General features: G+C 36.5%; 1 protein-coding gene across 1 annotated transcript in view; it reads right to left on the bottom strand.

Moving 5' to 3' along the window:
* The window catches only part of carmil3 (capping protein regulator and myosin 1 linker 3), a gene marked incomplete at its 3' end in the record, with an annotated part of 127,718 nt that overhangs the window by 34,443 nt on the left and 67,766 nt on the right, over nt 1-25,509 (bottom strand). The window contains exons 13-18 of the mRNA XM_024274320.1: nt 24,107-24,216; nt 21,909-21,986; nt 13,929-14,005; nt 9,671-9,775; nt 3,948-4,017; nt 3,751-3,832 (exon numbers count right to left, since the gene is read on the bottom strand). Coding sequence (XP_024130088.1) covers nt 3,751-3,832; nt 3,948-4,017; nt 9,671-9,775; nt 13,929-14,005; nt 21,909-21,986; nt 24,107-24,216 — 522 coding nt within the window. The remainder of the gene's footprint in view (nt 1-3,750; nt 3,833-3,947; nt 4,018-9,670; nt 9,776-13,928; nt 14,006-21,908; nt 21,987-24,106; nt 24,217-25,509) is intronic.

Raw genomic sequence — 25,509 nt, forward strand, 5'->3', positions numbered from 1 at the left:
ATTATGCTAAAATATTAACTAAACTACAAATTTGCCTAAAGAATTTCTTTTTTAAAGTCTAATATTTCCCTAATCTGAAATCTTGGGTAGATGCAGGAATAAAGAGAATATATGGGACAAAAGGAAATGTAAAACATATGACGTTTGACTAAAATTAGGCTAAAATCAAAATTAGACAAAAAAAAATGTCTAGATTAGCCAAAAACAGCTTATTTTAATTTGACCAAATTAAAGCCTAAATGCTAACTTACTCTCAATGAAAATCATGCTTAGGCACATTTTAAAGGGCTTATATCATGTAAAATCCACTTTTTGAGCATTTAAGTATATTACAATGTTAATTCCTCACCATAACTTTGTACATGAGCTAGTAGTGGGAAGTGACAGTCTAGAGCACATGTCAGAGATCGAGGGCCGGGGGCCGGATTCGGCCCTCTGGGTAATCATATCCGGCCAGATCATTTTATTTTATTGTTATTAATGGCCCAATGTTATCTTGCATTTATTGCTAACTTGTATAATTTTGACAACATATATAATTTACAGAGTGTAAAATATTGAAAGTTATTTGAGGTTTAAGTTGATTTATTCTGGAAAAATATTTCTGCCTTTTTATTATTCATGGTTATGTTAAAAAAATATGTTTTTAAAGTTTTACAAATTAAGTTAGTGTGTTTTAAATAAATATTTATCCTGTTGCCGACCTAAGATCTGTTTTGGATTTTGGCCCCTTGTGCATTTGAACTTGACACCCCTGATCTAGAGGGAACTATGGACCATGCAGACTTGGTGGAATTGTTCAAAAGCGACACAGAGGATGAAGAATTCTATCAACTTATTAATTTAAAGTGATATAAAGAGTTTAGCTGATTTGTTAGCATGTTATTTATGTTATCTGATCAATTGTTCATATGCTTCGCTAAAAGATTCTTCCTATGTTTTATGAAGCTAAATGAGCATCAATGTTTTATGGCAGTGAGGCATAAATACATCATACATGTTTTTGTTTATTATTGTTGTTCACATTTTTCCCAAAAGTGCAACTTATACTTCATTTTTTTTCCTTTATTATGCATTTTTTGGCTGCTCCGACTTATACTATACTGTAAATGCCTCATAGAGTTAATCTTTAATTAAAAAAAACAGGATATTAGGTAGCTATACACACTGGAAAGAGTCACATTTCAACAACATAAAACTTGGATGAACACCAGTTCTGGGCTGCACACCAGTTAAAGTAGTGGCTAATTCAATCTGTCAGGTGTGAATATTATTGACTCGGAACGATATCTTTTCTCCTAAGAATCCTTTTGGAAGAAAATCACACGTACCCACAAAATTAAAAAGAAAAAATGTTTTTCCAAACTAACGCCTTCTCACCCCAAACCATCTTAAAAAAAAAAAAAAAAAAAAAAAAAATAGGCTAAAGGATGGATGATTTGTAATGTCAAGGAAATAAAAAGTAGAATTTCTCAGCATCTAAAAATGAAAAAAGCTATTTGATAAATTAAATTTAAAAATAGGTTTTAGATATCTAACGTTATTGGAGATTGTTTACTTAAAAAGAGCAAAAAGAGAAACAAAGAGACGCTTTGATGAAAATGATATTAACTATTCACGGTCAGCATAAATTATGGATACTGGGAAGGTCATAGAACCTGGCTGACTTCAGGACGTTGGTATATTGGGTTTGAAATGCAATTCACACTTTTCATTTTAATAGTTGGAACAATATAGAATGAACCACATTTTCTAATGCAGTATCTCCAAAGTGGAGATATTGAATTGGGTGGCATTGAGGCTGCTGCTTCAATACAGGCAGAACCTCCAATACAGTTCAATACATAATAGGTTTGTGCAATTTCATGCAGCTTTGTGTTTGCATAGGTGATGCTTAGATAAATCCACACAAAAACTCTGTTTTCAGACATTATAGAAATCATCTCATTTGCATAATAAACAGCCAACATAAAAAAAAAAATGTCTGAGAGGAAATAAAATGTTTCTAAAAAAATAGATAAATACACACTGAATTAAGTTTGTTTTTTAATGCATGGATGAATTGAGTCTTTTTTTAAAGATTATAATGTATTAAACATTAAAACTAAGAAATGTTTTTTTCCACAAAAAACTCCAAACGGTGACATTTTTAAGAAGCAGTAATATTGTCTGTGAAATCAGGTAATAAATGCTAATCTGAACGCTGTAAGCCGAATGTGGCTGTTGAGGATGCTGAAGATGCTTAAACTGATAGCTAGCTAAAACTGATGAAGCTTATAGCTGAAAATGCTGAAATCGAAAGCTAGCTAAAATATTAGCTAAAAGCCAAATTAGCCTAAAACGTGGAAAAATGTCTAAATTGGCATGAACAGCTAGCATAAAGCTAACGCATTAGCTAAGCTCCAAATTATCCTAAAAAACTGGTAAAAAAATTGTAATTTTGCCAAAACATGTTGCATAATACTAAAATATTAGTTAATAAAATACTATATAAAATCTGGAAAATTTTCCAATTTTGAAAATATTTTATCATTTTATCTAAATTAGCCAAAAACAGCTAGCTAAAATAAAAGCTAACCTGCAATTCAACCTAAAAAACTGGTAAAATGTCTAAATTAGCCAAAAAAAAAGCTAGTGCATTGCTAATGAAAAGCTAAATCCAATATTTCCCTAAAAACCAAGTAGTTGCTGACTATTTTCAAGTTTAAAAGGTGGCTCTAGCTGAAAGTATGCGAAAGTTCACAAGTTTCAAAGGGCACAACGTTTTTGAAGGATTTTAGCAAATTCTCATTAATTTCCTATGGGGCATATTTTGACACCAAGATTACTGAAATCGTTAAAACGTGTGGTTTAGTTTTTGCTTCTCAAAAAACGAATGGAAAGGCACAGGAGAAGCACTTTAGTTTGAATGCTGTAAAGCATTCAAACAAGTAATCAATTGAATATATTTGTGGAAATGTGAAAGTTTTATTTTGTCATTACAGTTTTAAGAAAAGGAATTGTTCTTCCGAGTTTCCCAAAGAACAATATTGTAAACATTTATTTTTAAAAAGTCCAATAAAAACTAAGATTGTCTTTCTGATTAAATTTTATTTCATTAATATTACAATAATGGACTTTTTCATGTTGATAATGTGTTTTTGCCTTAAAACCGTCTAAGCTTTGATTACACACTTATGCCTCATGTATAGAAATATTTTTGGACTGAAAATGCAAATGCCTCTGCTTTTTTGCCAAATGCTCATTTGAATGGCCTAAATCTGACACAAAACTGAACAAGTCGGAAATTTACCGATTCTATTTCTAAACCTCTGTGGTGAATTGAGGAAATTCCAATATGTCTATTATAGTAATCATTTCTGCTTTTCCGTGCTGTCAAAATAATTCACTGCATCATGTAATAATGCTTCCTACATTATTCTTAAGCCAGTCTGCCCTAAAAAGATCAACTTTATCTTTGCAGTTTCTATTTCTGTGGGTGAGACAGAGCTGATCAACGTTAAAGTTTAACACTTCTATTTTTTCAAATATATATTTATGTTCATAAGCAAGAAAAAAAAAACATTTACTCTGGTTTTAGACTTGTAGTGAAAAAAAAAAAATACCAGAAAAAAACAGAAAAATAAAAATTATATAGAGGTAAAATATTGAAAAACGAAAAAGTATCCAACTGTTCGGCACAGCCACTGCTGCTTGACTGGACCGAAAAGATTGTGGTCAGAAAGTGTACAACTAGACTGATATTCTTACCATTATCGGAGATGTCTAACGTTCCCACGCATGAAACCCGAGGAAACAGCTCTTGAATCACCCCAGCACCCGCTGACCTGAGCTGTGCGAGGACGACAAGAAAAGGGCGGAACATGGTGGGATAACCAGAAGTGCTAATCTGTGAAGCTCGAGCGAATTTGCCAAAAGCAAATAAAAATGTGTGGAAAGTGCGGTACCTCACAGCTGCTGATGTCCAGGTGTAAATCGGAGATATGAGGGTTATTGGACAGACCCAGGAACAGAGCCCTGAAGGGAAACACAAGCAGCTGAAGTGTCAGCAGCCAAAGAATGACAGGAGAAGGCTAACAGACGAGAACAAAAATCATCAGGCAGCAAAGTGACGAGTAAATAAAGACGGAAGTTTTCATGCCTCCAAAAATTTTAACAAGATCAAACATCCGATCCCCACCCCCCACTGTCCCGCATTCTCCTGTGTACACCTTAAAGTTTTAGAGCCATCTTAAAAGATTAGAGCAAAGGAGCTTACAAAGAAGATTCACAGCTCACTAAGTCACCTCCAAAGCCTTCAATATTCATTGGGGAGATTTTTTTTTTTTTTTTGAGAACACATACACACAAGCTCAGCTGAGACTCTGAAGTCCTGTTGGGTGTGTTGTCCTTGCAGCTTGTGTACAGTTAGGAGTTGTGCACCATGAGGGGATAATGGGGAGAAGCTCTAAGTGGGGAGTCCACTCAATGCATTTTGGCTGGAGTCCATCATGCAGCAGCACAAGCATCTCCACTGCTGGCTGCCCTCGTTTCTCTATTGATTCTAGTTTTGGGCTGCGGGTTGAAACCAGCTGGGGGTGACGCTTCGCAGACAAACTCAAATGGCGATTGTCCGTTTATCACTGTTGGGGAACGCAGTTTTTTACTTGAGATGACTCAGCACAAATGTCACCACAGGTCAGTCAGAGCAGAGGCTTTTCATAGAGCTATGGTCATACCAAGCATGTGAATCTTGAATTTACACATTGTTACCCCCAACTCATCATATATGGACATAAATGTCCTCCTTAATGTCAGTTTTGGACGTTTTGGGTGTCCCAAAGTCGTCGTCGTTTTGTCATGCGGGGCGCTCCCATTAAATCAGTGGGCCCCAACCCTCGGGACGCAATACCTGATGTGGAACTGGTACAGGTAACGGTCCGCATCCCATGGGTTGAGGACCCATGACTAGCTTTACATTTGTCTCTGTCTGTGGCCCAGTACCAAGGGGCCCTGGATCGGTACCAGTTTATGGCCCGGAGGTTGGGGACCCCTGATTTAATGGGAACAGCCAGAAGGTCAAAAAATGTCGAGATGGAGACACCCAAAACTTAAAAAACTGATGTGGAGGGGGTCCGAACCATACGTCCATAACACACAAATCATCAGAGGTGAATTTCTAATGAACTCCTGCCGCTCTACAGAAACTATGTCCTAGAAAAAGACAGGATTTTTTTTTTATTTTGCCTAAAAACTAAAATCATAGTTAAAAGATCACTGGAAACGCTTTTAAAACAGATCAGAAGATGATCGGAGCGAGGGTTAAAAACTACTTTAATGATCGTGAAAAACATGCAGATCTGTGTTTTGAGCGGCTCCGCTGAGGGTGAAGGCGGACGCCCTCTTATTCCCTGAAGGATGTTATGCATTAGACTCCAAAGTACTGTGGAAAACAGCATTTAAATATGAAGGGCCCTTGGCAGTAGACCCTTACCTGCTGTATTATCACAGTTTATTTTTAAAACCAGTGAGTTAGTTCTTTTTTGATAGCAAGAAAGGGGAAGTAATGGGTAAAGCTGAAAGATCTTGCAGTTGGACAGCACAAAGAAGGACATCACAGATGGGTCAAAATGTCTGTAAAAAATCTACCACAAACAACTTTCTGCTCTTCTCTGGTACAAACAAAAACATTTTTTATGCTTTTATTCCTTTTTTTCAATATTTCATTTGAATAAACAACTTACATTTGGCTTTGATTTTAATTCTCTGTGATTAAAAATGTAACATCCAATTTAAGCTTTCAGCAGAAAACATGGCTCTTTTCTTTTTATGTCAAATCAGTTCAGTTATTACAAGGCTGACTATCATTCACTTTAGACATCCAGAGATTTTTTTTTATTACGTTTCTTTTGGTTTTCATGGGTTGATTGAGGTTTTTTTGTCATTCGTCTTCAAGGGTGGTTTTCAAAAAAAGTTTTCATGTTAAAACCGAGAGAAAATGTTAGTTTCTGACCAAACAGTTCTCTGTATCTTTTACTGACCCGGTGTGATGCAGCTCAAGAATCTATCCAGTTTTTGGTAAATTCATTTTGAGGACCTGATCAATAAAGGCCCCAGCTCCAAATCCATGAGTGACAGAAAGTTTAGCTTTTATTTAAACATGGTACTGTCCCAAAAGTGGTCAGTTCAAGCTGATTCATTCCTGTGCGACCTATACTCCTGTGCGACCTATACTCCGGTGCGACCTATACTCCAGTGAGACCTATACTCCAGTGAGACCTATACTCCAGTGAGACCTATACTCCAGTGAGACCTATACTCCTGTGCGACCTACACTCTGGTGCGACCTATACTCCGGTGCGACTTGTACTACAAAAATGTGGTAAACAAAAAACCCAAAATATCAGCTTAACATAGTTATAATATGAGCTGCTTTACTTTCTAGAAGAAATTTTTAAAAAGAAAACTAAAAGTGATTAAATATTGAGCCTCTCTACAGATTTGTTTTTCTGCCTTCTTCAGTTTGCATGTAGTTTTTAATTGTGGTTGTAGTTGTCAGCTCCAAAATCTTGCCTCAAATTTCAGCCTCAGTGGAAAAAAAACAAAAAAAATCAGATTATATTTGAGCATTTGCAGCCGCTCGGTGAGAGTGTGGGGCATTCATCTTTTATTACTCTCTCTTTTGTCAGCTCAGTGGAAGCTTCCTGTCCGGGGACTTGTCAGATGAAGGGGCAGTGATTGAGTTACCATTTTAGCCGTAACAGGTGACGCCGTGAAAGTCTGAGCAGCAGAGTCAGCGTAATGTTGGTGAAAACCTGACTCATCGATATCTTCTATATGGACAGTGCAGACTGGCAGAGGATGCGGTTACAAAGCTGTGCTCTGTTGTGCACCGTCTGTGCTGATCTATTGATTTTCCTGCTCTCCATAAACACATCCTGACTTTAATTTTAGGCATTCGCCGATCACATAATCTGCTCTGATCCATTTTCAGAGCTCCGTCTGTGCTATTTTTACACCGGCCCGGGGAGTAGAGCTCATCATAAAGCACAATAAAGACACATTTGACTGCGAGAGAGCATGGATTGTTTGTTTTCGAGTTGCTTGAATACAACAGTATAAAGAGCATGTCTGTACTTTGCAGCTGAGACCTTAAAATTATTGACCCAGATTTCTGCAGAATCAAACGGCTCATCTATGACGCTGCATTTTCAAAAATGGGTTCAACCACATTACCCGTGTTTTAAGCAGAAAGGCTAAAAAATTGGACTGATTGTCTCTTTCCTCCCGGCATTTGGAATAAAATTATGAAAACCACTTTTTTTCTTTTTTCAGTCCACTTAACTATTCTAAAGTACTCTTTGATATCTGATCATAATAAAGACCCTATCTGCTGTGACAGCACGGCATTCCAGTAGGAAGCACAGCTGGATGCAAGAATGTGACCTCTTTATATATCGACTCGGTTTGCCCCTTGGCCGTCAGCGGGTGCTTTGGTGCCTTCATTACAACCGTGTCTGACACTGACATTGATTTATGTGTGAAGCGAGAAAAGATGGGCCTCGTTTCCCACAGATCACTTCAAAATGTCAAAACTGGCCTTTTGCTGGAAGAAAACATCTTCTGCACATGTCTAAACACTTCGGAAAAGTTGTTGAGTTTCATGAATCAAATGCCAACTGAAAATTAACCATGGTGGAGAAATTAATAATTGCGTCTGGAAATATGACATCATAATATGCTAAAAGTCAATTAATAAATGAAAAATAGAAACAGAAATTCATATCTGTTCACCAAATGTGTTCATTTTTTTAAATGTTACAAAAGTATCAAAATAGGACTTTGTTTCGCCAACCTATCATGTCCTCTTCCAACCACCAGAGGGAGCCCTCTCTAGAGTGCTGACTGCCTTTGCTCACTTCCGCTCGTCTTCACCAGTTGTTCCTCATTGTCATCTGTATATTGTTTATATTCCTGCTCGCCACCCAGTTCTGTGCGAAGTCTCATTTTCCATAGTATTCAGTCCGATTACTTCGTTTATCGCCTCTCCGTGTTTTGACATTTGCCTGTACCTGTAGCCCTCCTGCCTCGCTCCCATGTTTGGCCCTTGCCTCATTCCTGACCACAATTCTGCCTTGTACTTACCTGCTCGCCATATCTCTATTAAAAGAGTGGATCCACATGTCTCAGCCTCTTCGTCACAGCCAGATACTATGGGCTCAGACTAAGGCCATAAAGACTCCTAACCTCAACAACAAATAACTTTTACGTTTTTTTTGTGCATTACTTTTGCAGTGAATGAATGCACTGTCAAGCATGGAGGTGCAAACATCATGGTTTGGGGGTATTTTTCTGCACAAGACTACTTCACCATTTTGGTGGGAAGATAGTCGGACCCATGTACCTCATTCCCTCCTCAACTCTTGTGCTTTCTTATGGGGTCCAGATGACCCCACCCTTATACTGATGTGTGATCCCTCTTTTAACAAAGGTGGAAAAAGGTGGAAAGGATTTTATGTCTGCCACAGACACCAGTGAAGATAAAAAAACGTGAAAAAAAAGTTTGGCACGCTGTCTTGTGGGGTCCTGAACGGGTCTTTCACCAGTATAATGACCCAAAACAGGGATGTCAAACATCCGGCCCTTCAGATGGTTTAATCCGGCCCAGTCATGAAGAGAAAAAAAAATAAAAGGATGTTGAAAAAAAAGCAAGTTTCTAGCCCATTCCTGAGTTTTGTTTATTTAAAGAAATGACCGCAATGCGCAATTCTGCCACTAGGGGAAGCAAAGGAAAAGAAATACCAGCATAAGAAGTGATCAAGAAATGCACTACATTTCTTCACAAGGGCGCGCTACGTCTGGGTAAAATGAAGTTAGGTTCCTGCCAGCCTCACCGCTATAGTTCCTATAAAAATTATATGGCGTAACATCACAATTACCAAAATGTTGTCAAAAAGATAATAATAATAATAATAATAGCAGCTCTAATACTAATAATTACAATAATAAATGATTACGCTACTATGTTGGTTCATTTATTTTTCCAATTGAGAAAAATAAAACAAAATAAAGCTACAGATAACAAGTTATGCTTATTTTGCTATTATGTTACTGGTCCGGCCCACTTGAGATCAGACGGCTGAACCAAAATAAGTTTGACACCCCTGACTGAAAATATGCAACCAAGCCAACCAAGGAATGGCTAAAAAAGTAGCATTTCAAGGTCATTGGGTTGACCAGCCCAGTCTTTGGACCTCAATCCTATAGAAAACCTAAAGAGAGAGCTGAAGCTTAGAGTTGCTAAGCAACAGCCACCAAATCTGACGGATTTAGAAGTCATTTGCAAAGAAGAGCGGACCAAAATTCCTCCTGATATGTGCAGAAGCCTGCTCATCAGCTTCAAGAAACGTACTGGATGCTAATAAGGGTTTTGCTACAAGAGGGTTCACATACTTTTTTCACTGAATGTGAATAAATAAATGTTTGTTTCTTTGTGATTTTCTATCTTTCATTGATTAAATGACATTACCATAAAGATGACAGACTGTCAAGTTTTTAAAAGGTGGGCAAACTTACCAAATCAACAAGGGGTCAAATACTTGTTTGCTTCATGTTTTGCTTATTTCAAACAATCTGGGGTTAAGAAGACTTTAAATTGACAACAAAAAGCCACATGTTCTGAGCGACTCACCTTAGTGAATCAGGAGGGACCTTCATAGAGGCCAGGCTAACATGGGTCAGGCTGAATGCCGAACTGAAGAACTGGCGGAACGTTGGTAGAGAGTCTCTCGCCTTCCTGGAAAGGAATTACAGAGAAGAGAACTGAAGGGTGCTAAAGTAAGAAGAGGCGTCAAAGATTGAGCTCTTTCAGGCTGGAGGAGTGGAAGATAGAATTAGAAAAAAAAAAAAAGAATGAGTGAGAGGTGGTGGGTGGGGGAGATAAATGAAACAGATGCTGGATGTGATATCCAGGTCAGTATTAGGGAAACATTGTGAAGCTTTTTACAGCCTGAAGTGCCATTGCTTGAAAAGGTGACAAATCATCCGTCCATCTGCTTGGTAAACACTTTAAAAGAGCCCGTCATTAAAAGGGGGGAGAGTTTTCCTGCATGTTTGTCCAGTATTCTCCCCGTTGTAGCGCACGACTTCAGATGCATATTTAGATCTTGTTTCTCCCACTTCTCACTCCCACCTGAAGCGTCCAAGTTATTCAGCAGAGGGGGGTCTCCAGAATGAAAAAAAAGAAGTGATGAGTGACAGTGCAGAGAAAAACAAGCAGGGGGAAAAATAGTAACTCTAAGTCCGAATCCAAATTCCTCCCCTACCTTCTTGGAAAATTGTGTCATTAAATTTGGACAATGATGTCATCATTATTCGCCGGTCATCTATGGTAACCCGTAGCTGCCAGCAATTGGAAAACATGTAAAAACATTTCTTTTATAACTTTAATTGATTTGGCGACATATCGCAATATTTCGTTTTGGCAATACTTTTATCGATTTAAAATGTTGACAAGACAATATCTTGAACGTCCTTTAGTGTTTTGTTTTTGTTTTCCACCTACACTCCAACCACTAGTTGGCAGCAAACTTAACCTCTTTAATCTGCTCTACACCGCAACCAAAACAAGATCTCACGAGAACCAGTTTAAATGTTCAGTCAGCATCGCAGTTTTTGTTGTTATGAGACGTGTACTACTTCATTTTTACTAGGGATGGGTACCAAACCCAAACTCTGTACCACGTTGCTGCCAGTATCATGTAAAAATGTGGATTTCAGTGCTTCATAACAGACTCTAATACGAACGAGTGAAGCGGTCATACTCTTAAAAAAAAAAAAAAAAAAGTGAAAAATTGTACTGCTTGGGATATATTGCGATATGCATAGTATTACAAGACGCATACAGAGCCCTCCGCTGCTATGCCTATCCCCTAAAATAACTAAGACCCCTACCCCTAAAATTGCCCCTACTGGAGGGGTAGGGACAACCCAGAGCGGTAGGTGAAGAATTCAGATTTGGCCTTAAGCTACATTCACACTAGCACTAAGTGAGCATTCCTGAACGCACATTTTGACCATGGTGTTCACAGGACTTTTACTAACCAGTACTAGAACATGTCGATACATGTCTCCAACCCAAAGCTGCAAGAGGATTGGTGCAAAATGTCAAAGCGGTCCAAATCTCATGAACCTTGCTCCGGGCTTTTTCTTCTACAGCTCTTTTTCCATAAATCAAAAACTAGAAGACGTAATTGCGGACAACAAAAAACAGTAATAATTACTTTTTCCTTCATGATCAATTATCAAGAGGTTATCACTTACGTGAATCAAAAGGGACACTACTCATACGTCGATACAAAATCCAAGTCCCTGATTGGGGGTGCTTTCAGTGGCTGCACGTTTTGTTCAACGTTCCCAAAAACTGTCTTAGAAATGTGTGCAGCTACGCATTAACGCAAGAGTATTGAACGCGGAAGCCCACAACACGCGTTTACATAGACTTTACTGAAAGTGGCCCCTTTAACACGCATTGCCAAGGGGTGTCCCCCTCCCCAAAAAAAACAAAAAATTAATGATTCTTCAGCAAAATATTCTCTTGTCCCACAGCTCCCTGTGTCCAAAAAAGTGATGACATCATAAAAATGATGACATTGCAGTAGTGGATTCTGTCTAAAAAAATGAATGGAAAAACACATGTTGAGGATTTCCAAAAGAAGTTTTGAAATTATTATGGGATGGTCACAGACTGCTTGCCCGCCATTTTGAGGCAAACTGTGATGGGAAAAAAAAAAACTTTGTTAAAGCAATATTCACAAAATTTCACATGCATGCCATCACAGCTTAAGTGTTCAACCACAACGGAAGTTTTGTTTACCTCTGACCCATTGGGAAGAGACCGCTTTCTTATAATTTCCAAAAAACAATCACTCTTCAAGGAACTTCGATCTATTGCCTCCTAACTCCTCAAGTATCATTGGAAAGCTACTTGGGGAAAAAATGTTGGAGTTAGAAGTTAGATTTTCAATGGCGTTAGCTTGGTAAGCTAGCAAAAGTGGCGTTATCCTTTAGCTAGCACATTTTTCAACTGGAATACAGGTGTGGTTAGCAAAAATCTTTGTTGCTAAGGAAATCCAATAATTTACTTTTGCCGATTCTTCTAAAAATTACATCGTCCTGTTCGTCCCCACCAGGTGACCAAAAGATAAAATGGTTGCTATGGAAACAAAAACACAGAAAAAAAGTTTTTTTGGAAAAAGTGCTGTTTTTCATAATTTTGTCACCAGCATCGTTGACTGGGGCAGAGGGGGAGCCTAAGGGGTGTATAGCAGCCATTCAGACAATAGCCAGGGCGGGGGTTGGGGGTTGGGTACCACCTGTAGGTCATACAATGCAGTTTGCTGCTTTATTTACTTAATTTTACCCTTTTGTTTTTAAAAGTGAAAGTCTGTGGTGGTTCTTTTTTATTCCCCCACATCAGAAATGAACAAATTAATTACAGAATATTTGGAACAATATCCTTCAAAAGAGATGCCGCTTGCCTTTAGGAACAAATCTGTAATATTCCTGCCCCCACCGGGAGGATAAATCATTACAGGAAAAGCTGCACTCTCCATGTGTTTGGCACAGCTGCTTCAGAGATATGAGAGCTGTAATGTACCTGCATAATGATTAATCATTCAGCCCTTTCAATTTGGGATCCACTTCAAAAAATCATTTTGCACTGGGAGCCCTCCATGCCTTTTATGTGCATGAACTGATTGTTGGAGTTTGCCGCTAAAATGAGCGCTAATGATGACCAGCTCGAGGTCGTGGATGCATTTTTTTTCAAAGACTTAAAAGATGACTCTAAAGGTTATTTGTTACTAGGAATTGGAAACAGCGAGAACGTATAATAAGAAGCAATCTAAGGTGGTAGAAGGGAAAAGGCAGGCAGCTGCATCACGAGCCCCAGTCACTGCTGGAGCGATAACCTCCCAGTGTGCCGCTCTTTTTTTTTTTGCCCCATTTGTAATGATTAGCATACAGGCTGCCGAGCCGCCGCAGTAACAACAGCTTTGTCGCATAAGCAGACACGGGGTCAGCGTGTCTCTCGTGTTACAGCGTCTGGAGAGTCGTATCAGCAGCTCGTTACGCCGTCGACATCAGCCGCTCATTGTCTCTTCAAAGTGCAAACATCTGTAGATGTCTGTGCGCCGCGGCGGGTGAACAATGGACCGCTCCGTTCCACATTCACGGGCTGTTCTTATCAGCTCGGTTCAGCTTCCGTGTTGTCACTACGATGTGGCGACGGCGGCAGAACGGAGTCGCGTTGATGCCAGATGACTGGCCGAAGGAGGGTCGAACTTTGGAAAGAAGAAAAAATGGAACGCGAGACGGATGAGGAGAAAAAGAGCGAGAAGAAGAAGCAGCAGGTGCTTCCTGACAAATGCTAAAGAGGAACAAAGGCGCAGAGATTTACAAATAAATAGACAGAGCAAGTGGAAAAAAAAAAAAGATCAGACTCAGGAGCCTGGGGATTGAAACAATAATTCCTGACTAAAATTAGTCTCATTTTTCAGCAACTTCTCCCCCTCTCTCTGTAATACTGTAATGTAATGTGCTGAGCAGGCAGGCTCCTGGGCTCCTGGGGGACATGACATGATGTGAGCGGGAAGCGCTCATGCCTTCTAGCTAGGTAAACAGAGATGCACATTCATCCTGCACACATCTACACACTCTTCCACCAAAAAAAAGAACAGAGAGACAAGGTGTTAGCACGTGCACGTGGAGGAAAAGGATAAACTGCACAAACATGAATGAAAAGGCGTGCTTCCTAAAGAAACAGAAAACCAGTGATGGTTGTTGCTCATCTCCACACCTTCTGGCTGGAAAAAATCCACAGCTTTTAAGTTGAGTCATCCCACAAAGAAAAAGTAGAGATACATCTATTTAATGTGTTTTTTTCTTACCTGTGAGAGAAGGAGTTCTTGGAGAGATTCAGGTAGGAGAGGTCAGCGCAGCAGCCTCGCAGCAAGGCCCCAAACAGCTGCCGGAGACAAATGTTTAGGGTTGTTTACAGACGCCTCTGCCATCCTGTTTTAGAACCGTTGTATAACACAACACAATAAAGCCAACACGGAAGTGAGAGGGAGGATGAGGGCCACAGAGAAATAAAAACATACATGAATATATGAGAACGAAGTCGTAAATTCATGAGAAGAAAGTTGTCATTTTACAAGAATAAAGTAAAAAAAAGCATGAAAATAGTTGAACATTTCAGAGAATAAACTTTTAAAATCATAGAGATAAAAGTTACAATTTCATGACAAAAAAAACTTGTAAAATCAAAACATCTCACTAAGATAAAGTTGCAAAACTATACGAAAAAAGTTTTATATTTATGAGAATGAAGTTGTGAAATCATTAGGAAAAAGGAATAAAAATATGAAAAAAAGTTGAAAATCTTATGAGACTAAACTTTTAAAATTATGAATGAAAAGTCAACATTTTAAGAGACTAAAGCCTTAAAATTAGGGCAAAAAAAGTTGTAATTGTACGAGGCTATGTTTTAAAACTTTAACAAAAAAGTAATAAATTTATAATAAAAAGCTTAAAAAAGTATGAAAAAAAGTTGAAAATCTATGATAATAAACTTGAAAAATTATTAGTAAAAATATCAATAGAATAGAGATGTAAAATTAAGCTAAAAATTGTAATTGTATTAGAATAAAAATACGAGAAAAAATTAGTACATTTATGAGCATTAAGTAAAAAATAAAGTATTAAAAATGTTTGAAAAATATAGTAGGCTAGACTTCTTAAAAAGAAAAAAAAAGGTTGTTTAGTAAAAAAGCTGTAAAAAATTGTGAATGAAAAGTCAACATTTTACAAGAATAATGTTGTAAAACAGAGAAGTCGTAAATTTACGAGAATAAAATAAAAATAAAGGATAAAAAAAACAGTAGAAAATCTGAGAATAAACTTTCAAAATTATGCATAAATAGTCAACATTTTGCAAAAGTAAAGTCGCAAAATTTGGGCAAAAAAGTTATAATTTTACAAGAATAAAGTAGAAAAACTATCAGACAAAAAAGTACAAAGTTACGAGATTAAAGATAAAAAAAGTATGAAAAAAGGAAGAAAATCTAAGAATAGACTTGTGAAATTATGAGTAAGAAGTTAACATTTTGAGAATAAAGCTATAAAATTAGAGGGAAAAAGTTGTAATTTTATGAGAATAAACTTGTATAATGACAACATTGTATGAGGAAAAGGTCGTAAAACTATGGAGGAAAAAAAATGCCAATTTACAAGAACAAAGTCCGAAAATTATAAAAAAAATGTTGAAAAATGTATGAGAAAAAAACGTGTAAAAATTATGAGTAAAAAACTGAAAAATTGTATAATTTTATGAGAGTAAAAACGGAAAAAAAGTTGATGCCTTTTAAAAAATGAACTTGTAAAATAAAAAAAGCTAAAGGTACAGAAGGATAAACTTGTAATTTAAGAAAAAACTGCTGTAATTTTACAAGAATAAACTTAAATTATGAGAAAAAAAAATTACAATTTTATAAGGAAAGTTGCAGTTTTTCAAAATAAGGCTGCTTTGTGAATCAATCAAATCCATCAATTCAGCTATTTATGTTGATTCCATTCGGCTTTCATTCATCACATGTCCCATAATGCATTTGGAGCTCTGCAACTATACTGCCCACGGCGTAAACGAGGCGCTCTCGAGAAATTCCCTCCTTGTGGGTCAAGAAGTGTGTTCCTAAAAGGCCCGGTTTCCTGATAATTCTTTCCAATAATCTTATAATAAGTCAAAGTTACTCACTAAAGAAAATGTTTGTGTTTGTGAAATGATTGTTGTAACTGCTCTCTGTCTCTCACACTTTTGTCTCATAAATGTATTACTTTTATCTTATAATACACAGAATTATAACTTTATTTTTGTAAAGTATATTGACTATTTTCTCATAATTCTATGAGTTAACTCTTGTAAAAGTTTTACATTTTCATAACTTTACAACTTTATTCTAGTAAAATGTTAGATTTTGTCGGACTAAAATAAAAAAAACTAAGATTTGGGGATGAGAGTTTCAGAGTTCTCATAATTTTAACATTTTCTTTTTGTTAAATTCATTTTCATATAGTAATTGCTTTTTTATGATGGCCCTGATCGTTCAAAAGTTAAACAATTAACAAAAACTTTTAAGAAAACTCTCTAAAATAGAGAATCAAACGGCAAAAAATCATTAGAAAAAGCAAATTAAGATTTGATTGGTTATCAAATCCCAACACAAAAGCCGTTGTTAAATGATACAACACTCATTTTATTTTCTGGTGAAGAAATGTGTTGCTTTTCTCCCAGTTTTTAGAACACAAGTTAAGGAGGAATTCTTGGAATCTTAAAATAAAGTTTAGTCGACAGAGTGTAAGCAAACCACAAAACAGAAATGATGACTAAAGAAAATGTATGTATTTTGCTCCTGGGGGGCAAAACCAAATATTACTATTAAATTTTACTATTTTCTTTAAACTCAACTTCATTCAAAATACTTGGTAACGGTGGACGCCTTATTTAAACACAACTAATCTACATCTGAATTGTACTTTCTTTTATAACAGTTTGACGATTCCTAAATGCCTGTTGAGGATCTCTCCTCTGCTCGTCTCTCTACAGAAGGACGATGTTCTCTACCACCAACGCCGTTATCTTCACCGTCTTCTCCTAATGAGGGTCATGGGGGTTGCTGGAGCGACTCCAGCCGTCATGAGGGGTTCAGAGGCAGAGTGCCACCAGAGGAGGTTGCTTGTTTGTTAGAAAACAGTGGCTCACTCCTGGGGGAGAGTTTGGAGTCAGCAAACAACATGAACTTTTTTATTTTGGTAGAAACTAAAGGAGAAAAAGTCATGCATGCAGAGGAAGAACAATGTCTGAGCAGAGCAGACACCGCTGGGATTCAAACCTGAAACCTTCTTCCTGTAAAGTAATTTCAGCTGTTCAAAATATAAAAAGCCCTTTTTAAAGAAATAAAGTTTGATTTAATTCTACTATACCAGGAGTCTGTAAACTTTAAAGCAAAAATAAGTTATTTGGTTCTGTTTCTTACAGACTCAACGACCGACAGCCGCATAGTCCCACTTCCTCTTTTACAAGAAAACACTTTATTTATATTTTTGAGAACTTATTTATTTATGACATGTTAGTGATGAATATTTAAAATGATTAAATTCTAAAGACGATTTATTTTTACATTTACAGTATAGCTATTTTTACGTATTTTTCTTTTTGAAGCAGCACATTCATGTACCTTTCAAAATAAAATACACTAACTCTGCTTAATCAGAGTTTTTCCTGGCTCAAAATAAAGTGGTGGTGGTGTCTCATCGTGACCTCAGGTTTGCAACATTATGAAGAATAAAATCTTAATTTAATGCAAATAAAGTCATAACATTTTGAGAAGTTGTAAGTTGTCATTTTAAAGAATATAGTTGTAACGGAACGACAGTCAAAAATCAGTGAGGATAAGATCAGAATTTTATGGTAAAAAGGAAACATTTTATGAGAAAAGTTGTAAAATTTTGAGAAAAAAATGTTGTAATTTTGGATAGATAAAGTCGCTACAATATGAAAGAAAACATTTGAGAATAAAATCATAAAATTACAAGAATTTCAAGAAATCAACATTTTATGAGAAAGATAAAATTATGAGAGAAAGAATTGTATTTTAACGCAAATAAAGTTGTAACAATATAAGAAAAACTCAAATATTTATGAGAAAGTTGTGATATTAGAAAAATAACTTAATTTCCAGGAACAAAGTCATAGAATTTAGGAAAAACTTGTAATTTTACAAGAATATAATCATAACAGTATTACAGAGCCAAAAATTCACAAGGAAAAAACATTCTAATTTTATGGTAAAAAGTCAACATTCTATGAGAAAGTCGTAAAATTATGAGAAAAAATGTCTTAATTTTGTGTGAATAAAGTTGTTAAAAATGACGTAAAAAAATAAACATTTATGAGAATAAAATCCTAATATGGGAAAAGTCAACATTTTATGAGATGGTCGAAAAATTACGAGAAAAATAATCATTGAATAGAATAGAATAGAATAGAATAGAATAGAATAGAGTAGAATTATTAGTCATTATCACATGTACAACAAAATTAAAAAGTGCTCACTGGTCAGTGCTTCATTCATATTGTTCCTAAAAGAATATAATTATAGTTAAGAGTTTAAGAAAAAATAAAAATAATTAAAAGAATAAGATAAAATATGTATATAACAGTCATAACACAAGAAACACTAATAAAAACCAAAAATAAATTGAGTAATAAATGTAAGTCATAAAAACATTAGCATACTTACAAACAAACAAACAGATGTTTATCCACACACATACTTGAAAACCAATAAAGTTGGAACAATATGAGAAAAACAAACAAAAAAAAAAAAATGTTGTGGATGTCATAATGAGAAAAATCAAAAATTTTACAAGAACAAAGTCATAAAATTAAGAAAGAAAATCGTAATTTTACAAAAATTTAGTCTTAAAAATATGTCAAAATTTGATGATAATAAAATAATGTGAGAAAAAAATTCATCATTTAATGAGAATTAAGTTTCAAAAGTTCACATTAAAAAAATAATAATTTTAAAAGAAAAAAAAAATCATAAAATTATATGAAAAAAGCCACAAGTTGCAGGTCTCTGTAATATAATTACTCGATTGACTATATTCTATTAGTGTTGAAACCAAAAATTGAGTTTTTTGGAAGAAGAATGTTCACTTCTTGCTTAGAACAGTAACACTTCAAGCACCACTCAGTGAAATATGTATCAAAAACAACAACATCTGTCAGCACTCCCACTGCTAAAAACGCAGGCGAATCACCAGCATCGCTGACAGCCTGCTGAAACGGCTGAAACGGCTGAAACCATGACAATGAACAGCCTCTGCACACGGGAAACCAGCAAAAATCAAGCAAATTGATCCCAACAGAAAAGTGACGTCTTTCTAGGTGTTTATGGGTTCAGGAGAAACTCTTGTTCTGAATGCAGCTTTTGAAGTGATGAACTAAAAAATGTCTAGAAATTCTAACGTCCAAAAACCTAAAATGAATAAAAGCAAGAAATCTTTTGGTTTTTTGTATGGGTTTGGCAGCATACACCTACTGCCATTCACTTTATTGTGGTAAAATCCATTATTCCGTTTATTTACTCACCAACCAGCTTCATTTGAAGTGGCTTTTTTCACATTTAATGAAAAACATCAGTCAATTATCAAAGATATGTTGAATAAACACCCGTAATAAAAAGAAAGAATGTAAAAAACAAAAAAAACAAATTTTGGGATAAAATGAGCCTTTTTTTGTGTTCAATATTTTGCCTTTCTTTTACATTTCTGTTTTGCTGGCAGCCTGACTGGAGAGCCGGGCTCACAGATGAAAGATTAAAGCTTCTTTACTCCAGCAGATAGTGTGGTAATGTGCAAGTAATGTTCCAGTCTGTACAGAATGTGTTTTTTTTTTTTTTCTGGGAAAAGATTGCTGAATCCAGATAGCAGGACCAAAGGGAAGTGCAACTGGAATCTGGAAGCTTTTTTGTATAAAAATATATATTTGAGAAACCGTAAAACAGTTTTAAATGACCATAACATTTTCTATATATTTTAAAATTAAAACACATTTCTAGTGTAAGACGTGACTACCTAAAAAATGAAAGAGGGATGGAATTTTGTAATGAAATAGACATCAAAAATAAAAATGTACATGATTGTAGAGAAAAACATGACCAAAAACTCTGATGTTTTGTAAAACTTTAAAACAGCAAAACATCACTCGGTAAAGGTTAAACTCGTGCTCTCCTGCAGTCTTTTCTGATTGGGGTCCATCACACAGATTGACCAATAAACATCAGTGCAGGTTTAAAACAAGATGTGCAGTTAATCATTAAAGACTTACTCCAAAGAAAATCTTGAAACTCATTTTATTAGGTGGATGGGTTAGCGGGTTGGGAGTTGGGCTTGTTGGGGGGTAGAGCTGCTCTTAGGGTAGGTTGAGGGTAGGATTGATTGGGGAGTTGGGTGGGTTGGTTGGTACGTTGGGAGTAGGGGTGGTTGGTGGGTTGGGAGTAGGGGTGGTTGGTAGGTTGGCTGGTGGAGCTGGTTGGTGGGTTGGGGGTAGGGTGGATTGGTTAGCGAGTTGGGGTGGTTGGTTGGTTGGGGGTAGGGGTGGTTGGTTAGTGGGTTTGGAGTTCGGTTGGTGGGTTGGTTGGGGGTAGGGGTGGTTGGTTGGCAGGTTGGGGGTTTTTATTGGTTGGTGGGTTTTGAGTAGGGGTGGTTGGTGGGTTGCTTGGCGGGTTGGTGTGTTGGGAGTAGGTGTGGTTGGTTTTGAGTAGGGGTGGTTGGTGGGTTGGTCGGTGGTAGGTGTGGTTGGTGGGTTGGTTGACCGGTTGGTTGGTGTGTTGGGAGTAGGTGTGGTTGGTTTTGACTGGGGGTGGTTGGTGGGTTGGTTGGCCGGTTGGTTGGTGTGTTGGAAGTAGGGGTGGTTCGTGGGTTGGTTGGGGGTTGGGTTGGTTGGTGGGTTTTGAGTAGGGATGGTTGGTGGGTTGGTTGGGGGATAAGGGGTAGGGTGGGTTGGTTGGTTGGCAGGTTGGTTGTTTTTGATTTTTACAAACACTAAATAAAATAGGTAAATAAATGATAAACTGACAGTGAAAGTGCTCGTGAATGGAGTTGGTAGGAAAAAAATCCCCTTTTTTACCCATACTCAATCATACTATACTTTGTGTACATTTTGACTCATTAAATTCTGCACATTAACACAAAAGAAACAAATAAGCATCAAGGTACCAAAACAACTTGACATATACATCGTCTATATATTGTCCCTTGAAGCCTATGAAGCTTCTGTATACATTTCCAAGATTTCCAGTTTATATTTACAGTAAATTAGCTTGAATTTTACTTTATTTTTTTCCTTAAGTTTGGGAAGAATGGAAAGCGACAGAGCGTCTACACTTCCAGCCTCAGTGATGTGGAATTGTTTGCCTGAGAGACAAGCTCACTTTTCCACTAAATTTATTCAGTGTCAAAAAATATTCAGAGGAGAATGTTCTAAATTATCAAATGACACGCAGTTGCACTGACGTGCGGTTCCAAGTTATTCTCCCAACATGCCTGTCAGAGACTTCAGCACCCTTGTAACAATGAAAGCAAATGCCTGTCACCGGCTGTCAGGGAGTGCACGGCTGACACCTCCTCCCAGGACAGAGGCTTTCCAGCTCGAGATGACCTTTTTCTTTTAATAAACGTTAAAAGTTTGATTGATTGATCGTTCCAAAAATAGGTGTTGCACCATTTTTGAATATTTTTTTTTTCTCTGTGTGGTGCATGAGTGAGTCTGTAGATCCATGCGGGCCTGGCGGAAACGCCGATTGGGGAAGTGCTGCTGCATCGGGACTTCAATACTTTGAGCATTCAAGTTTCCCCATGAGCTTTGAATACTCGCTGTGAAGGAACACATTTAGTCCTACAGACCCAAAACCACAGCCGTAAAAGCCCCGTCAGTTATTAGACTATCTGCTAAAGCAGCAAAACACGGTTTTATCATGCTGGCATAAAGACTGACTAAATATAGACACAGTAACAAAGTCACCTCCCTGCAGAGATAAAGAAAACATTTAGCAAAAACACTCCTCGTGCCAGATATCTAAGAGGCCATTTTCTTTTTCTCTATTTTAGCGTCTGCTAAAGCTCCAAGCATCACTCAAAGCTCTGAAAAAAGTCAAGTGAGGTTTTGCATGATGGGTAATTTGCATTCAGGACACTAGTCCTTTTTTTTTATTCTGTTTCTTGGCCTGAATCCTATCCTGGAGATGAGATCAGACAGGGCTGGGTGACTGTAGTGACAGTAAAAAGAGTCAGTGAGTGCATACCGAGTCCACTGTGCAGTCGGTCCCAGACAGGTCCAAATGTACCAAACAGTTGGGCTGAGCCAAGAATAGATACAGGTTCTAGATAAAGAGACACACAAGAAATTGCATTACAACTTTTGTGGAAAAAAATTTAGCTTCAAAAAATATGCCCCAAGAATAGAACTAAACACGCTGATTTCACATTTTTAGGAATTGCAGTGAATTTATGTGTTTCTGCATCCAAGTAACAACGGTTACTTAAGTCATCTCTGAATTCCTTGACTACTCCTTATTTGGTACACTATAAAGTGAATTTGCTAGTTTGTCAAGCTGTCTAAATCTACAGTTTTAGAAATTTAAATTGAAAAATATTCAGAGAAGTCTCTCCAAAAATGATGCTCACTAGATTGGCAAATATAGACCACAATGCATTGCGTTTTGACGATTTTTCAAGCAAAAGCAACATTTTTTTTTTTATTTAACTTCATAAACATCAAAGTTTTCATCTTCAGAGCAGTACATTCGTAGATATTCTTCAAAAATGTTCATATTTACTAGGTTTTTACATTGGAAAATCAAAGGCATCACATTGCAGTCGGTTTTAAAAAAAAAAAGTAGAGTAGTGAGTATGGTGTCTGAATTGCTTTAAAAATCCAGGGCACTGGATGGTTCTGCACTATGTACATTTCTAGTAGTTACACTTTTTTTCTCCATATATTTCTGAAGATTTTTTTTTAAGTTAAAGTCAAAGTTTATTTATTTATATGGTGCCTTAACATGACAACAGTCTAAGGAACCATACAATAATATCTTAAAACGAAAAAATAACAATTCAAAAGTTAAAACAATTTAAAAGTAAAGTAGGAAAAGACAAAATAGAAAACAAGAACACTGATGAAAGCAAAAGTTAATTTGTAATTTTTCTTGTGCTTTTTTTCCCCAACAGTTCTTAGTTTTTATACATTTTACAGAATTTTTGTTTTTTTCCTTCACTTATTATTAGAATCGCGTAACATGATCAAACTCCTGCTCTCTTAAAGCTAAATCAGCTAATTTAAGGCTTAAACATTAGCATTGCTTAATTAGCCATTTTAACCATTTTTGTTTAATATACCCTTTAACCTTCATATACATCAGTTTTCAACTAACTTTGCTTTTCAGCTGATTTAAAATTTGAGGTTTTAAGCTGTTGGTTTTAAGCTAACATTTTAGCCAAGCTAATGTGGCACTTAGCATTTATGTTAGCATACAAATAACTCAGCCAAACTTTATTGGCAATGTGCTACTAACAAAATAAATGTGCAGGAAACACAATCTACCATGTATACTTTATGTGAAAATATGTTAAATTTAAAATAACCATTATAAAATAACTCAATGTTTTATAAACACGCACGACTGAGAAGACCTTTCTAACAAATTCACCTTCATTCCTAGAAGGCCACTGCTTTGTTTTCTTTTTCTCTATTTCATTACTTCTATTTAGTAAAACTCAGCAGACACAGGTTATCAGCAGCAGACAGAAATTAAAAATCTAAATAAAAGTGGTTTATTCTGAAACCTTGAGCCGTTTTGCAAATTAGGGTCAGAACCTCTCAAAATTTGCATAGACTTTTGGGTTGGGGAGTTCACTCTGTTTATTCTTCAGGGCTCAGGGGCTTAAGATAATAGTTTGAAAAACTTCCCAGACGATGCAAATTAGTTATTAAAAAAAAAGAAATAGAAAAAGTAACCTAATAATCTTTTTCTTTTAATTAAAACAATTCAGTACGAAACAATCCTGTGTAAGAGAGTGACATGAAATTGTATATCCATCTTCAAGAAATGTAAGTACATTAAAAAAGAAACATATTTTAGAATAATTTTCTATGTGAATATCCGACATTTTTATTACCATCTCCATACTTGAACTTATAGCCAAAAGCGCTTTCGAATCATTTTGTGGTCGAAATCTGGTATTCTTCATCTGCCACATTCATAGTCAGTTGTTCTGTTAAAGTGAGTGCAACAGTTTTATATATTCATAGCAAATGTTGCATAATGTAAAAAATAAAGTTAAGAAAAATTATGGAAGTGGTTGTTCTGCTCTGATATAGTTCTAAAAAAGTCTTTTAACGTGGCTTTTCTTAATGCTGGTGTTTATTTTTGCAGTAACTGGGAACTTTTGGTTTATTTGTTTTCTTACGCTGGTTTATTTCCATGTTTTAGGTGTCACTCACTGTAGCATCCTCTCCAGACAGAACTCCAGGGTTTTTACTGATGTCCAGATGCAGCAGGGAGTTTGAATAGTCATCACTGGAACATAAAGCCTGAGACAAAGACACAACACCTGGTGGAGGAGAATAGGAGATGGTTAATAATTATAAAAAAAGAAGAAAAAAATCATTAGAAAGTTTGGAGCATAAAACCTCATAAAAATATAATATTTACATTTGAAAAAATATATTTATAAAAAAAGAATTTTTGTATTTTTGGTGTTTTCTTGTGACAAAGAAATCATGTCTTTATCACAAGAAAACAAGTTTTTTATGATAAAAGACCAAGTCCAAAGTGACACCAAGTCTGCGCAGCTGCAGCCGCCTGCGCAGCTGCAGCCACGCCAACCTTCTCCTCAAACGACAATGACTGATTTGAAAGTTGTTTATGACTGACAGCATCAGAATAATCTCCCCACAAATAATTGATCAATTAGAGACTGATCAGTTCTTCTGGTGTTCGTTATGTTATCTTAGAAACTGCTTTGCTGTGAAATGAACAAGAATGACAAAAGTGTTTTAGTGAACCAAGTTGAGCTGGGTGGCTGTTCGGGTTCGGCTAATGCCCGGAGCTTAGTGAAGGCGCCACGCAGACGTCTGATGGCGATTGATTCTGTCATTCAACCTGTTGTTGGTAGTTTGGGCTTAAAGGATTCAGTTATTGGCTGAATAAGGGAATTAAACAGAGGGGGGGCTGATGCACTAGAGAGAATTAAGGCATTTGAAGAACGTTGCCTCAATAATAAATCAAAAATTGACAAAAAAAACAAAAAAAAACAAAACTAAGTTTGAGGAGTGTTTCTTTTGCCGTTGTTGGAGAATGTTGTACGGTGTTTGTTACAACCTTGATTAACTACTAAATAGAGACTTAAAACAGATTACGTCTTCGTGCGGGAAAGGCAGAGAGGGACATTACAGTGTATTCTTCATCATCGCGGCAAAAACAAAACTTGTTGTTTTGTGCTAATGAGAGAGACGGGGTGGGATTATACAAGTTTGTTTCCTCACACTCCCTCTCAACCAATATATAGTTCGATGCCTAGTTATTCTATGTCTGTTACCCTGTGTCAGTCATCCCATTTCCGTCCTGCCATGTCTTTTATCCCATATCTGTTGTCCCATATCGGAGATCCCATGTCTGTCATCCTATCTCCGTCATCCCATGTCCATTATCCCATGTCTGTTATCCTATGACCGTTATCCTATGTCTGTTATCCCATTTCTGTCCTCCCATGTTCCTCATCCCATGTCAGTTATCCCATGTCTGACATATACTGTATTTGTATGGATATTAACCTCTGTTGATTGTATTGCATATACATTATTCTTGCTTTGATTACTTGAAATAGTAGATGTCGTTATCACAA

This window comes from Oryzias melastigma, linkage group LG17 (assembly GCF_002922805.2).
Source record: "Oryzias melastigma strain HK-1 linkage group LG17, ASM292280v2, whole genome shotgun sequence".
In the NCBI taxonomy this organism is placed as follows: Eukaryota; Metazoa; Chordata; class Actinopteri; order Beloniformes; family Adrianichthyidae; genus Oryzias; species Oryzias melastigma.